Source organism: Hyla sarda, chromosome 2, assembly GCF_029499605.1.
Source record: "Hyla sarda isolate aHylSar1 chromosome 2, aHylSar1.hap1, whole genome shotgun sequence".
Classification (NCBI taxonomy): Eukaryota; Metazoa; Chordata; class Amphibia; order Anura; family Hylidae; genus Hyla; species Hyla sarda.
The window spans coordinates 173,102,545-173,119,688 of record NC_079190.1 but is presented as its reverse complement, the minus strand read 5'-3'; the positions used below and the strand labels follow the sequence as shown (position 1 = coordinate 173,119,688).

General features: G+C 46.0%; 1 protein-coding gene across 4 annotated transcripts in view; it reads right to left on the bottom strand.

Annotated features, from left to right (window-relative positions):
* NAXD (NAD(P)HX dehydratase) overlaps window positions 1-17,144 on the bottom strand; it is a 95,571-nt gene that overhangs the window by 41,382 nt on the left and 37,045 nt on the right. The window contains exon 1 of one of the 4 annotated variants that reach the window (XM_056555753.1): window positions 4,935-5,074. The exons of 1 other annotated variant lie outside the window; for it this stretch is intronic. In XM_056555753.1, coding sequence (XP_056411728.1) covers window positions 4,935-4,962 — 28 coding nt within the window. In that variant the 5' untranslated portion in view covers window positions 4,963-5,074. Of the gene's footprint in view, window positions 1-4,830; window positions 5,075-17,144 lie in introns of those variants that run through there. 2 more of the 4 variants (XM_056555751.1, XM_056555752.1) reach the window with 2 other exon arrangements.

Sequence of the window (17,144 nt, the reverse complement as noted above, 5' to 3'; positions counted from 1 at the left end):
ACATGTAAACATAATAAAAATAAACATATTTGGTATTGCTGCGTGCGTAATTGTAGGAACTATTAAAATATAACATTATGTATCCCGTACGGTAAATAACGTAAATGTAAAAAAAAATATTATTATAAATAACAAAATAAAAAATAAATAATAATAATACCAAACCACAGAATTGCAATTTTTATCATATCCCAGAAAAAAAAAGGGGGGGGGGTGGTCCGACCGCTGGGGCCCCCTGCGATCTACTGTAAGGGGCCCCGACAGCTCGTGGGAAGGGGGCGTGTTGACCACCGCATGAAGTGGCGTCTGGCACGCCCCCTATATACAACTCTATGGCAGAGTCGGAGCGTTGCCTTCGGCAATCTCCGGCTCTGCCATAGCGTTATATTGAGGGGGCGTGTCGGCCGCCACTTCGTGCGGTGGTGAACACGCGCTATCTGGCCAGCGAGCCGGGGCCCGTACAGAGAGATCGCTCGGGGCCCCAGAGGTCGGATCCCCGCGATCTGAAATTTATCCCCTATCCTTAGGATAGGGGATACGTTTTTCACCACTGAACTACCCCCTTAAGGGTCTATTCACACGTACAATATTCTGCACTGATTTGATGCACAGGATTTCAAGTCATTCAGTTTACATTGAAATCTACAGCAGAAAATCCTGCGCATCAAATCTGCGCAGAATTCTGTATATGTGAATAGACCCTAAAAAGTCAGATCAATACTAAAATGGTACCAATTGAAAAACCAGATTGTGGCGCAAAAAACGAGCCCTCATACAGCCTTGTATGCAAAAAAAAATTAAAATAAAGCTACAGGGGTCAGAAAATGGCAATTAAAAAATATTCAATAAAGTTCAGAAGTTTTTTTAAATTAGTAAAACAGAACAGAAACTATACAAATCTGGTATTGCTGTAATTAGGCAGCCTAAAGTACCAAAATAACATCTTATCTCAACCACAAGGTAAATGGCGTAGAAAAGAAAACCTAAATTTGCAGAATTATCTTTTACTATTTCAATTTCACTTCACCAATATTTTTTGGTTTTTGTTTTGGAGAATATGTTATGGAACAATTAAAATGTATCATTAGAGTAGTTAGTTATGACTAATTGGCCCGGACAAGTGGATTGTCAGCCTTCTGATTTTTAGAAGGTGAGGTGGAAAATACGAAAGTGCACAAATGTATAAACCTGTGGTCCTTAAGTGGTTAAAAATTTGTATTGTTTTTGTTCCAGCACATCCACATATCACAAGACCACTGGGACCAGTGATATACGGGCATGTTGTCACTGCAATAAAAAGTATTCAAAGCCTAGTTGGGAGGCCTGGAGCTGGATGAAAGTAGGATTAGCTTTATGGGCACATTTTTACGTGGAAAAGTCCCTTTAAAGGAAATCTGTCACCAGTGTCACCTGCACTAACCTGTCGGCACCAACAGATAGTGAAGATGACACTGATGACAACAGTACTTACCTTGTCCCGTTGTGATGTGGCGGGGATCTCCGGTAATCTTGCCGTTAAGCTTCAGCTCAGTCCCAGCTTGGGGCACGGGCGGAGCTTAGTGACGTCACCGTTGCTGTTCTCTAGCAGCGGGACCCGGTGTGAGGTGGTTTTTTGCACCCCCGTAGATCCATGCGTCCGCTCCTCCCCCAGCTCTCCGAACATTTCCGAAGCAAGAGCTGGGGGAGAGCAGAGCAAGGGAAGGGAGGAGGTTCATGCCCCCTCCCTCATCTCGGCTGGACGCAGATCTCTACGGCACGCCCCCTCCCTGAGGACGTAAATCTCCACGGCAGGTCCCCTCCCTCATCTCCCCGAGCTGAGGACGTAGAGCAGTGCTCCCAATGAGCTTTATGTGTAAAGGGGGACATACTGTATGGGCTAAATGTCCCCCTTTAGCCCGTACAGTATGTCCCCCTTTACACATAGAGCTCATTGGGAGCACTGCTCTATGTCCTCAGGGAGGGGAGATGAGGAAGGGGACCTGCCGTGGAGATTTACGTCCTCAGCTCGGGGAGATGAGGGAGGGGACCTGCCGTGGAGATTTACGTCCTCAGCTCGGGGAGATGAGGGAGGGGACCTGCCGTGGCGATCTATGTCCTCAGGGAGGGGGCGTGCCATAGAGATCTGCATCCAGCCGAGCTCAGGGAGGGGAGATGAGGGAGGGGGCGTGAACCTCCTCCTTCCCCTTGCTCTGCCCTCCCCCAGTTCTAGCTTCGGAAATGTTCGGAGAGCTGGCGGAGGAGCGGACGCATGGATCTACGGGGGCGCAAAAAACCACCTCACACCGGCAGGGAGCAGCTGTGGTGACGTCACTAAGCTCCGCCCATGCCCCAACCGCTGCTGCTCTCTGTTGGGTCTTGCAGCAGCGGTGATATCACTAAGCTCTGCCCATGCTGTTCTTTGCTGGGTCTCACAGCAGCGGTGATGTCACTAAGCTCTGCCCATGCTGCTCTTTGCTGGGTCTCACAGCAGCGGTGATGTCACTAAGCTCCGCCCATGCTGCTCTTTGCTGGGTCTCACAGCAGCTGTGATGTCACTAAGCTCTGCCCATGCTGCTCTTTGCTGGGTCTCACAGCAGCGGTGATGTCACTAAGCTTTGCCCATGCTGCTCTTTGCTGGGTCTCACAGCAGCGGTGATGTCACTAAGCTCTGCCCATGCTGCTCTTTGCTGGGTCTCACAGCAGCGGTGATGTCACTAAGCTCTGCCCATGCTGCTCTTTGCTGGGTCTCACAGCAGCTGTGATGTCACTAAGCTCTGCCCATGCTGCTCTTTGCTGGGTCTCACAGCAGCAGTGATGTCACTAAGCTCTGCCCATGCTGCTCTTTGCTGGGTCTCACAGCAGCGGTGATGTCACTAAGCTCCGCCCATGCTGCTCTTTGCTGGGTCTCACAGCAGCGGTGATGTCACTAAGCTCTGCCCATGCTGCTCTTTGCTGGGTCTCACAGCAGCGGTGATGTCACTAAGCTCCGCCCATGCTGCTCTTTGCTGGGTCTCACAGCAGCGATGATGTCACTAAGCTCTGCCCATGCTACTCTTTGCTGGGTCTCACAGCAGCGGTGATGTCACTAAGCTCTGCCCATGCTGCTCTTTGCTGGGTCTCACAGCAGCGGTGATGTCACTAAGCTCTGCCCATGCTGCTCTTTGCTGGGTCTCACAGCAGCGGTGATGTCACTAAGCTCCGCCCATGCTGCTCTTTGCTGGGTCTCACAGCAGCGGTGATGTCACTAAGCTCTGCCCATGCTGCTCTTTGCTGGGTCTCACAGCAGCGGTGATGTCACTAAGCTCTGCCCATGCTGCTCTTTGCTGGGTCTCACAGCAGCGGTGATGTCACTAAGCTCTGCCCATGCTGCTCTTTGCTGGGTCTCACAGCAGCGGTGATGTCACTAAGCTCCGCCCCTGCTGCTCTTTGCTGGGTCTCACAGCAGCGGTGATGTCACTAAGCTCTGCCCATGCTGCTCTTTGCTGGGTCTCACAGCAGCGGTGATGTCACTAAGCTCCGCCCCTGCTGCTCTTTGCTGGGTCTCACAGCAGCGGTGATGTCACTAAGCTCCGCCCCTGCTGCTCTTTGCTGGGTCTCACAGCAACGGTGATGTCACTAAGCTCCACCCATGCTGCTCTCTGCTGGGTCTCACAGCAGCGGTGATGTCACTAAGCTCTGCCCATGCTGCTCTTTGCTGGGTCTCACAGCAGCGGTGATGTCACTAAGCTCTGCCCATGCTGCTCTTTGCTGGGTCTCACAGCAGCGGTGATGTCACTAAGCTCCGCCCCTGCTGCTCTTTGCTGGGTCTCACAGCAGCGGTGATGTCACTAAGCTCCGCCCCTGCTGCTCTTTGCTGGGTCTCACAGCAGCGGTGATGTCACTAAGCTCCACCCATGCTGCTCTCTGCTGGGTCTCACAGCAGCGGTGATGTCACTAAGCTCTGCCCATGCTGCTCTTTGCTGGGTCTCACAGCAGCGGTGATGTCACTAAGCTTTGCCCATGCTGCTCTTTGCTGGGTCTCACAGCAGCGGTGATGTCACTAAGCTCCGCCCATGCTGCTCTTTGCTGGGTCTCACAGCAGCGGTGATGTCACTAAGCTCTGCCCATGCTGCTCTTTGCTGGGTCTCACAGCAGCGGTGATGTCACTAAGCTCTGCCCATGCTGCTCTTTGCTGGGTCTCACAGCAGCGGTGATGTCACTAAGCTCTGCCCATGCTGCTCTTTGCTGGGTCTCACAGCAGCGGTGATGTCACTAAGCTCTGCCCATGCTGCTCTCTGCTGGGTCTCACAGCAGCGGTGATGTCACTAAGCTCTGCCCATGCCCCAAGTCAGGTGCACAGAGCTGGAGCTACTGGAAGAAATTACCAAAGATCCCCGGCATGAAACGGGACAATCATCTGTGTCACCTGCACTACCTGATGGTACTGACAGGTTAAGGCAGGTGACACTGGTGACAGATTTCCTTTAAGGCACCATTGACAATGTTCTTGCTTAACATGTTTTACAGATATTTAAGAAGATCTAGTCAGATAACCCTGTGAAGAGCAAGCAATCCTCCAACAGGTCTGGTATGTAAAACTCTGCAGTAGTGTTTCCCAACAAAGGTCCCTCTGGCTGCTGGGAGTTGTAGTTTTGAAACAGCTGGAGGCACCCTGGTTGGGAAGCACTGCTCTTTACTCTGCATATATACTAGTTTACAAAGCTTTATTCCATGATGCACTGCATACATAGGCAGCCATATTACTGCAGGGATCTAATCACTACTGTTTATAGGTATATATATATATATATATATACACGTATAGTAAAGCTCAGTATCACACGCGGGCAGCGGCAGTGTCCTCGGAAGTACCTGCTTCCTGTAGGCCATACAAAAGAGCTGCAGCCAGGACCCCCACAGCGGCCGTGAGCGCAACGAGGGAGCCCCCGGCTATCATGGCGAGGACCGCTCCTTACCTATAGCCGTACACCGAGCAAGTACCATCAGGACACTTCCGGGATCCCAGGGCAGCAAGAGCGTCAGGTTCAGCCCATAGACAACAGCGGACCAATCAGAGAACAGCTTCTGTTGGGGGCGGTCCAGTGGCTGTGTGTCAATCTAGCGAACCAATCGCATGTGCTTTTACGATATTTTCCTGTCCCTGGGGACTGGGGTGGAGACAGGACAGTCATCAGCCCTAATTGGCTGAAGGGCTTAACATGTGACATATTACCAGTCCAGTTCTTGTACAGAACGCATTGAATCTTGGGTAAAGAAAATTAACCCCTTACACTACATTTAGGCTCAGAGCATGCAGACAAGACTTAAAGACATAGAAAAATACACTTGCATTGTAATACATTTAAAACGGTTAAAGGAGCACTCCGGTGGAAAACAACTATATTTTAAATCAGCTGGTGCCAGAAAGTTAAACAGATTTGTAAATTACTTCTATTTAAAAAATCTTAATCCTTATCAGCTGCTGAATGCTTCACATGAAGTTCTTTTCTTTTTGAATTTATTTTCAGGCTGACCACAGTGCTCTCTGCTGACACCTCTGTCCATGACAGGAACTGTCCAGAGCAGGATAGGTTTGCTTTGGGGATTTGCTCCTGCTCTGGACAGTTCCTAACATGGACAGAGGTGTCAGCAGAGAGCACTGTGGTCAGACAGAAAGGAAATTCAAAAAGAAAAGCACTTCCTGTGTAGTATACAGCAGCTGATAAGTACTGGAAGCATTAAGATTTTTAACCCCTTAAAGGGGTAGTCCAGTGGTGAAAAACTTATCCCCTATCCTAAGGATAGGGGATAAGTTTGAGATCGCGGGGGGTCCGACCGCTGGGGCCCCCTGCGATCTCTCTGTACGGGGCCACGGCTCTCCGCCGAGATAGCGGGTGTCGACCCCCGCACGAGGCGGCGGCCGACACGCCCCCTCAATACATCTCTATGGCAGAGCCGGAGATTGCCGAAGGCAGCGCTTCGGCTCTGCCATAGAGTTGTATTGAGGGGGCGTGTTGGCCGCCGCCTCGTGCGGAGGTCGACACGCCCCCTTCCAGCGGGCTGTCGGGGCTCCCTACAGGAGATCGCGGGGGGCCCCAGGGGTCGGACCCCCCGCGATCTGCAACTTATCCCCTATCCTTAGGATAGGGGATACGTTGCTCACCACTGAATCACCACTGGACTACTCCTTTAAGGACCAAGGACGTACCGGTACGTCCTTGGTCCTGCTCTCCTGATATAACGCGGGGTTACACGGTAACCCCGCATCATATCACGGCGGGCCCGGTGTCATAGTGAAGCCGGGACCAGCCTCTAAAAGCGCGCAGCGCCGCTTGCGGCGCAGCGCGCTATTAACCCTTTAGCCGCGCGCTCAGAGCTGAGCCGCATGGCTAAAACCAAAAGCGAAAGTTGCCGGTTAACTCAGTGGGCTGTTCGGGATAGCTGCAGTGAAATCGCGGCATCCCGAACAGCTTAAAGGACAGCGGGTAGGCCCCTACCTGCCTCCTCGCTGTCCGATCGCCGAATGACTGCTCAGTGCCTGAGATCCAGGCATGAGCAGTCAAGCGGCTGAATCATCGATCACTGGTTTCTTATGAGAAATCAGTGATCAATGATGAAGATCAGTGTGTGCAGTGTTATAGGTCCCTATGGGAGCTATAACACTGCAAAAAAAAGTGTAATAAAAAGTGAATAAAGATCATTTAATTCCTCCCCTATTAAAAGTTTGAATAACCCCCTTTTCCCATAAAAAAAACAACACAGTGTAAATAAAAATAAACATATATGGTATCACCACGTGCGGAAATGTCCGAATTATAAAAATATATAATTAATTAAACCGCTCAGTCAATGGCGTGCGCGCAAAAAAATTCCAAAGTCCAAAATAGTGCATTTTTGGTCACTTTTTATATCATTTAAAAATGAATAAAAAGCGATCAATAAGTCCTATCAATGCAAAAATTATACCGTTAAAAACTTCAGACCACGGCGCAAAAAATGAGCCCTCATACCGCCCCATACACGGAAAAATAAAAAAGTTATAGGGGTCAGAAGATGACAATTTTAAACGTATGAATTTTCCTGCATGTAGTTATGATTTTTTCCAGAAGTCCAACAAAATCAAATCTATATAAGTAGGGGATCATTTTAACCGTATGGACCTACAGAATAAAGATAAGGTGTCATTTTTACCAAAAAATGTACTACGTAGAAATGGAAGCCCCCAAAAGTTACAAAACAGCGGGGTTTTTTTCAATTCTGTCGCACAATGAATTTATTTTCTGTTTAACCGTAGATTTTTGGGCAAAATGACTGACGTCATTACAAAGTAGAATTGGTGCCGCAAAAAATAAGCCATCATATGGATTTTTAGGTGCAAAATTGAAAGGGTTATGATTTTTTAAAGGCAAGGAGCAAAAAACAAAAATGCAAAAACGGAAAAACCCCCGGTCCTTAACCCCTTAAGGACTCAGGGTTTTTCCGTTTTTGCACTTTCGTTTTTTCCTCCTTACCTTTTAAAAATCATAACCCTTTCAATTTTCCACCTAAAAATCCATATTATGGCTTATTTTTTGCGTCGCCAATTCTACTTTGCAGTGACATTAGTCATTTTACCCAAAAATGCACGGCGAAACGGAAAAAAAATCATTGTGCGACAAAATCGAAAAAAATACGCCATTTTGTAACTTTTGGGGGCTTCCATTTCTACGCAGTGCATATTTCGGTAAAAATGACACCTTATCTTTATTCTGTAGGTCCATACGGTTAAAATGATACCCTACTTATATAGGTTTGATTTTGTCGCACTTCTGGAAAAAATCATAACTACATGCAGGAAAATTTATACGTTTAAAAATGTAATCTTCTGACCCCTATAACTTTTTTTCCACGTACGGGGCAGTATGAGGACTCATTTTTTGCGCCGTGATCTGAAGTTTTTATCGGTATGATTTTTGTTTTGATCGGACTTTTTGATCACTTTTTATTCATTTTTTAATGTTATAAAAAGTGACCAAAATACGCTTTTTTGGACTTTGGAATTTTTTTGCGCATACGCCATTGACTGTACGGCTTAATTAATGATATATTTTTATAGTTCGGACATTTACGCACGCGGCGATACCACATATGTTTATTTATTTATTTTTTTACACTGTTTTATTTTTTTTATGGGAAAAGGGGGGTGATTCAAACTTTTATTAGGGAAGGGGTTAAATGACCTTTATTAACACTTTTTTTAACTTTTATTTTGCAGTGTTATAGGTCCCATAGGGACCTATAACACTGCACACACTGATCGCTCATCCTGATCACAGGCGTGTATTAACACGCCTGTGATCAGCATTATCGGCGCTTGACTGTTCCTGCCTGGATCTCAGGCACGGAGCAGTCATTCGTCGATCGGACACCGAGGAGGCAGGTAAGAGCCCTCCCGGTGTCCGATCAGCTGTTCGGGACGCCGCGATTTCACCGCGGCGGTCCCGAACAGCCCGACTGAGCAGCCGGGATACTTTCAGTTTCACTTTAGAAGCGGCGGTCAGCTTTGACCGCCGCTTCTAAAGGGTTAATACCGCACATCGCCGCCATCGGCGATGTGTGGTATTAGCCGCGGGTCCCGGCCATTGATGAGCGCCGGGACCGCCGCGATCCTGCATCATATCGCGGGAGCCGGCGCAGGACGTAAATATACGTCCTGCGTCGTTAAGGAGTTAAATTGAAGTAATTTACAAATCTTTTTAACTTTCTGGCACCAGTTGATTTAAAAAAAAATAGTTTTCCACCGGAGTTCCCCTTTAAGCCTGTCCAACCTTTAACCCCTTAAGGACGCAGGACGTAAATGTACGTCCTGGTGAGGTGGTACTTAACGCACCAGGACGTACATTTACGTCCTAAGCATAACCGCGGGCATCGGAGCGATGCCCGTGTCATGCGCGGCTGATCCCGGCTGCTGATCGCAGCCAGGGACCCGCCGGCAATGGCCGACGCCCGCGATCTCGCGGGCGTCCGCCATTAACCCCTCAGGTGCCGGGATCAATACAGATCCCGGCATCTGCGGCAGTTCGCGATTTAAATGAACGATCGGATCGCCCGCAGCACTGCTGCGGGGATCCGATCATTCATAACGCCGCACGGAGGTCCCCTCTCCTTCCTCCGTGCGGCTCCCGGCATCTCCTGCTCTGGTCTGAGATCGAGCAGACCAGAGCAGGAGATGACCGATAATACTGATCTGTTCTATGTCCTATACATAGAACAGATCAGTATTAGCAATCATGGTATTCCTATGAATAGTCCCCTATGGGGACTATTCAAGTGTAAAAAAAATGTAAAAAAATGTAAAAGTAAAAAAAATGTGAAAAATCCCCTCCCCCAATAAAAAAGTAAAACGTCCGTTTTTTCCTATTTTACCCCCAAAACAAAAAAAACATTTTTTATAGACATATTTGGTATCGCCGCGTGCGTAAATGTCCGAACTATTAAAATAAAATGTTAATGATCCCGTACGGTGAACGTCGTGAACGAAAAAAAAAAATCCAAAATTCCTACTTTTTTAATACATTTTATAAAAAAAAAATTATAAAAAATGTATTAAAAGTTTTTTATATGCAAATGTGGTATCAAAAAAAAGTACAGATCATGGCGCAAAAAATGAGCCCCCATACCGCCACTTATACGGAAAAATAAAAAAGTTAGAGGTCATCAAAATAAAGGGATTATAAACGTACTAATTTGGTTAAAAAGTTTGTGATTTTTTTTAAGCGCAACAGTAATATAAAAGTATGTAATAATGGGTATCATTTTAATCGTATTGACCCTCAGAATAAAGAACACATGTCATTTTTACCATAAATTGTACGGCGTGAAAACAAAACCTTCCAAAATTAGCAAAATTGCGTTTTTCGTTTTAATTTCCCCACAAAAATAGTGTTTTTTGGTTGCGCCATACATTTTATGATATAATGAGTTATGTCATTACAAAGGACAACTGGTCGCGCAAAAAACAAGCCCTCATACTAGTCTGTGGATGAAAATATAAAAGAGTTATGATTTTTAGAAGGCGAGGAGGAAAAAATGAAAACGTAAAAATTAAATTGTCTGAGTCCTTAAAGGAGTAGTCCAGTGGTGATTCAGTGGTGAGCAACTTATCCCCTATCCTAAGCATAGGGGATAAGTTGCAGATCGCGGGGGGTCCGACCGCTGGGGCCCCCTGCGATCTCCTGTACGGAGCCCCGACAGCCCGCGGGAAGGGGGCGTGTCGACCTCCGCACGAGGCGGCGGCCGACACGCCCCCTCAATACAACTCTATGGCAGAGCCGAAGCGCTGCCTTCGGCAATCTCCGGCTCTGCCATAGAGATGTATTGAGGGGGCGTGTCGGCCGCCGCCTCGTGCGGGGGTCGACACCCGCTATCTCGGCGGAGAGCCGGGGCCCCGTACAGAGAGATATGTAGACAATAGTTTGTCTGAACTTATTCTGTGTTTTAATGTAGCTACCTGTAGCTTCTGGGAAGGTGAAACCTGTAGGTCCAGCAAGGGAAACAGATTTTTGGCAAAAATAAAGGACAATTACCTTTTCCAACTAGTGCAGGACCCAACAAGAGGTGGGGCGCTGATCTTATACTAAGCAATAGGCCAGACAAAGTATCCGAGGTAGAGGGTCATCTTGGTAATAGTGACCACAACATAATACGTTTTTGTTTATCCTATAAGAGGGTGTCTACTAGTGGGACTACAAAAACATTAAACTTCAGGAAGGCCAATTTTCAGAGAGGACCTCAGTGACATAGATTGGGACCGTGCCCTTAGTAATAAAAGTACACAAGCTAAATGGGACACTTTTAAGAACATCCTAAATAGATATTGTGAACGACATATACCCTACAGGAATAAAACGGCTAGAAATAGGAGAAAACCAATTTGGCTAACCAAAACAGTTAAAGGGGTACTCTGCCCCAAGACATATTATCCCCTATCCAAAGTATAGGGAATAAGATGTCTGATCGTGGGGGGCCTGCCACTGGGTACCCCTGCGATCTCCCTGCTGCACCCAGCTTTCGTTTAGAGCATCTGGTGCAGCGCCGGAGCCTCGTGGCATCACGACCACGCCTCCTCAATGCAAGTCTATGGGAGGGGGCGTCCATCACGCCCCCTCCATAGACTTGCATTGAGGGGTGTGGCCGTGACATCACGAGCAGGGCGTGACCGAGACGACACAAGCCTCTGCCCCACAACGCCAGTCATTCGGCAAGGAGCAAAGTTCGTTCCATGCACTGGATGTCTGGGGTGCCGCAGCCAAGATCGCGTGGGTCCCCAGCGGCGGGACCCCCGTGATCAGACATCCCCTATCCTTATATAAGAGAGGAGTACCCCTTTAAGGAAGCAATAAACGATAAGAGGAAAGTGTTTAGACTAGTAAAACAAGAAGTTAGTGGGAAAACATTAAAGAATTATAAGGAGAGAAATAAAATCTGTAAAAAAGAAATAAAACTAGCAAAAAAGAACCTCAAAATATTCTTCACCTACATAAATAATAAGAAATTTTAAGTTGGAAATGTTGGCCTCTTTAGAAATAATATGGGGGTAATGGTGGAGGAGGATGATGAAAAGGCCAATCTACTAAATGACTTCTTCTCTACTGTATTTACAAAGGAAAATCCAATGTCAGATAACAGGGGATGGAACAAAGTAAATTCTCTGGCAAATCTCACCTGTTTAAACCAAGAAAAGGTGAGGTGCCGCCTTATTAACATAAAAACACACAAATCCCCGGGCCAAGATGGCATCCATCCCAGGGTTTTGCAAGAATTGACCCCTTGCCGCATATGGATGTTTATAAATGTCCATAAGCAGCTCCCAGGGTATGACGCGGGCTCAGCAGGTGAGCGCGCATCATACCCGGTGGGTCCCGGTTGCTATAAGCAACCAGGATTCATGACTAATGCCGGACATCGCCGATCCAATAAAAATAAATAAATAAAAATTGTGTAAATAAAAATAAACATGTCCGAACTATAAAAATATTGTTAATTAAACCGCACGGTCAATGGCATACGCGCAAAAAAATTCCAAAGTCCAAAATAGCGTGTTTTTGGTCACTTTTTATACCATAAAAAATGAATAAAAAGCGATCAAAAAGTCCAATCAAAACAAAAATGGTACAGATTTTCCTGCATGTAGTCATGATTTTTTTCAGAAGTAATACATAATCAAACCTATATAAGTAGGGTATCATTTTAACTGTATGGACCTACAGAATAAAGATAATGTGTCATTTTTACCCAAAAATTTACTGCGTAGAAGTGGAAGCCCCCAAAAGTTACAAAATGGTGTTTTATCTTCCATTTTGTCACACAGTGATTTTTTTTCCCCGTTTCGCCGTAGATTTCTGGGTAAAATGACTGATGTCATTACAAAGTAGAATTGGTGGCGCAAAAAATAAGCCATCATATGGATTTTTAGGTGCAAAATTGAAATTTTTAGAAGGTGATGAGGAAAAAACTAAAATGCAAAAACTGAAAAACTCTGCATTCTTAAAGTGTTAAATACCGGGCTAAACAGACCCGTATTCCTTATATTTAAAGATTCCATAATGACAGAGATTGTTCCACAGGACTGGCGCTTAGGAAATGTGGTACCAATATCCAAAAAGGGATCCTGGGAACTATAAGCCTGTAATTTAACATCTGTAGTGGGTAAGATTTTTGAGGATTTCTGAGAGATGCTATTCTGGAATATCTTAATGAAAATAACCTTCTGACACAGCACCAACATGGGTTTATGCGGGATCGGTCCTGTCAGACTAATCTGATCAGCTTCTATGAGGAAATCAGTCATAGATTGGACTGGAGTGAAGCTGTGAATGTTATATATCTGGACTATTCTAAGGCATTTGATACTGTGCCACACAAAAGGTTAGTACATAAAATTAGAATGCTGGGACTGGGGGAGGATATATGTAAATGAGTTAGCAACTGGCTCAGTGACAGGAAGCAGAGGGTGAGTATCAGTGGAACTTGGTTGGGTGGCAGTTACTAGTTGGGTACCAAAGGGGTCAGTACTGGGTCCACTTCTTTTCAATATGTTTATTAATGACTTTGTAGAGGGATTACAAAGTAGAATTTCTATATTTGCAGGTGACACCAAACTGGGTAGGGTGTTTACCACAGAGGATGATAACATAATATTACAGAGGGATCTGGGAAAGCTGGAGGCTTGGGCACAGACATGGCAAATGAAAGGGGTATTCCAGGAAAAAACTTTTACATATATATATATATATATATATATATATATATATATATATATATATCAACTGGCTCCAGAAAGTTAAACAGATTTGTAAATTACTTCTATTAAAAAAATCTTAATCCTTCCAATAATTATCAGCTGCTGAAGTTGAGCTGTTCTTTTCTGTCTGGCAACAGTGCTCTCTGCTGACCTCGGGAACTGCACAGAGTAGAAGAGGTTTGCTATGGGGATTTGCTTCTACTTTGGACAGTTCCTGAGACACTTGTCATCAGAGAGCACTTAGACAGAAAAGAACAACTCAACTTCAGCAGCTAAAAAGTACTGAAAGGATTAAGATTTTTTAATAGACGTAATTTACAAATCTGTTTAACTTTCTGGAGCCAGTTGATATATAAAAAAAAGTTTTTTCCTGGATAAACCCGTTAAGTTTAATGTGGATAAATGTAAGGATATTCACTTGGGCCGTAAAAAACTAAATGTACAATTATGTACTAAATAATAAAACATTAGGGCAAACTTCTACCGAAAAGGACTTGGGATACTGGTGGACAGTAAACTCGACTTTAGGGGTGGGATGTATCAAGAGAGGCATAGAGGCATGTGACAAGGACATAGTTTTGCCACTGCATAAATCACTATTCAGACCACATATGGAGTATTGTGTCCAATTCTGGGCACCTGTATATAAAAAGGACATCGCCGAACTGGAGAGGGTGCAGAGGGGGGCAACAAAGATAATTAACCCCTTAAGGACTGAGCCCTTTTTTGCAATTCTAACCACTGTCACTTTAAAGGGGTACTCCGCCCCTAGACATCTTATCCCCTATCCAAAGGATAGGGGATAAGATGTCAGATGGCCAGGGTCCAACTGCTGGGGACCCCCGGGATCGCCGCTGCGGCACCGTGCTATCAATACTGCACAGAGCGAGTTCGCTCTGTGCAGCATAATGACGGGCGATACAGGGGACAGAGCAGCATCACGTCATGGCTCCGCCCCTCGTGACATCACGGCCCACCCCCTTAATGCAAGTCTTTGGCAGGGGTGTGACGACCGCCACCCCCCCTCCCATAGACCTGTATTGAGGGGGCAGGCCGTGACATCACAAGGGGCGGAGACGTGACGTAATGATGCTCCAGCCCCTGTATTGCCTGTGCAGAGCGAACTCGGTCTGTGCAGTAATGATAGCGTGGTGCCGCAGCGGCGATCTCGGGGGTCCCCAGCAGCGGGACCCCGGCGATCTGACCTCTTATCCCCTATCCTTTGGATAGGGGATAAGATGTCTAGGGACGGAGTACCCTTTTAAGCATTAATAACTCTGGGATGCTTTTACCGATTGTTTTGATTCCAAGATTGTTTTTTTGTGACATATTCTACTTTAACACAGTGGTAAATTTTCGTCGTTACTTGCATCCTTTCTTGGTGAAAAATCCCCAAATTTCATGAAAATTTTGAATTTTTCTAACTTTGAAACTCTCTGCTTGTAAAGAAAATGAATATTCCAAATAAATTATATATTGATTCACATATACAATATGTCTACGTTATGTTGGCATCATAAAGTTGACATGTTTTTTCTTTTGGAAGACATCAGAGGGCTTCAAAGTTCAGCATCAATTTTCAAATTTTTCACAAAATTTTCTAAATTGGAATTTTTCAGGGACCAGTTCAGTGTCGAAGTGGATTCGAGGGGTCTTCATATTAGAAATACCCCATAAATTACCACATTATAAAAACTGCACCCCTCAAAGTATTCAAAATGACATTTAGAAAGTGTGTTAACCCTTTAGGTGTTTCACAAGAATAGCAGCAAGGTAAAGGAGAAAAAGCCCCCCAAATTGTGTAACCCAATTTCTCATGAGTAAGGAAATACCTCATATGTGTATATCAAGTGTTCGTCGGGCGCAGTAAAGGGCTCAGAAGGGAAGGAGCAACAATGGGATTTTGGAGAGTGAATTTTGTTGAAATGGTTTTTGGGGGGCATGTCATATTTAGGAAGCCCCTATGGTGCCAGAACAGCAGAAAACCCCACATGGCATACCATTTTGGAAACTACACCCCTCAAGGCACGTAACAAGGGGTCTAGTGAGCCTTAAAGGAGTAGTCCAGTGGTGACTCAGTGGTGAGCAACTTATCCCCTATCCTAAGCATAGGGGATAAGTTGCAGATCGCAGGGGGGGTCCGACCGCTGGGGCCCCCTGCGATCTCCTGTAAGGAGCCCCGACAGCCCGCGGGAAGGGGGCGTGTCGACCTCCGCACGAGGCGGCGGCCGACACACCCCCTCAATACAACTCTATGGCAGAGCCGAAGCGCTGCCTTCGGCAATCTCCGGCTCTGCCATAGAGATATATTGAGGGGGCGTGTCGGCCGCCGCTTCGTGCGGGGGTCGACACCCGATATCTGGCCGGAGAGCCGGGGCCCCGTACAGAGAGATCGCAGGGGGCCCCAGCGGTCGGACCCCCCGCGATCTCAAACTTATCCCCTATCCTTAGGATAGGGGATAAGTTTTTCACCACTGGATTACCCCTTTAACACCCCACGGGTGTTTTTGATGACTTTTCGTTAAAGTTGGATGTGTAAATGAATTTTTTTTTCACTAAAATGCTGGTTTCCCCCCAACTTTTACATTTTTACAAGGGTTATAGGAGAAAATGCCCCCTAAAATTTGTAACCCTGTGGACGTCAAGTGCACTGCGGGCGCACTACAATGTTCAGAAGAGAAGAAGTCACATTTGGCTTTTGGAAAGCAAATTTTGCTGAAATGGTTTTTGGGGGGCATGTTGCATTTAGGAAGCCCCTATGGTGCCAGAACAGAAAAAAAAAAAAAAAAAAGAACACATGACATACTATTTTGGAAACTACACCCCTCAAGGAACGTAACAAGGGGTACAGTGAGCCTTAACACCCCACAGCTGCTTGACAAATTTCCGCTAAAGTTGGACGTGAAAATGAAAAATTAGATTTTTTTCACTAAAATGCTGGTTTTACCCCACATTTTTCATTTTCACAAGGGGTAATTGGAGAAAAAGCCTCCCAAAATTTGTAACCCCATTTCTTCTGAGAATGGAAATACCCCATATATGGATGTAAAGTGCTCTGCGGGCGAATTACAATGCTCAGAAGAGAAGGAGCGCAATTGAGTTTATGGCGAGAAAATTTGTTTGGAATGGAAGTCAGGGGCCATGTGCGTTTACAAAGCCCCCCGTGGTGCCAGAACAGTGGACCCCCCCCCCCACATGTGACCCTATTTTGTAAACTACACCCCTCACAGAATTTAATAAGGGGTGCAGTGAACATTTATACCCCACTGGCGTTTGACAGATCTTTGGAACAGTGGGCTGTGCAAATGAAAAATAAAATTTTTCATTTTCACGGACCACTGTTCCAAAAATCTGTCAGACACCTGTGGGGTGTAAATACTCACTGTACCCCTTATTACAATACGTGAGGGGTGTAGTTTCTAAAATGGGGTCATATGTGGGGGGGGGGGTCCACTGTTCTGGCACCATGGGGGCTTTGTAAACTCACATGGCCTTCAATTTCGGACACATTTTCTCTCCAGAAGCCCAATGGCGCTCCTTCTCTTCTGAGCATTGTAGTTCGCCCGCAGAGCACTTTACATCCACATATGGGGTATGTTCTTACTCAGAAGAAATGGGGCTACACATTTTGAGTGCTTTTTTCCTATTCTCCCTTGTGAAAATGAAAAATGTAGGGTAACACCAGCATTTTAGTTTTCATTTTCACATCCAACTTTAACGGAAATTTGTCAAACACCTGTGGGGTGTTAGGGCTCACTATACCCCTTGTTACATTCCGTGAAGGGTGTAGTTTCCAAAATGGGGTCACATCTGGATATTTATTGTTTTGCGTTCATGTCAGAACCGCTGTAAAATCAGCCACCCCTGTGCAAATCACCAATTTAGACCTCAAATGTAGATAGCA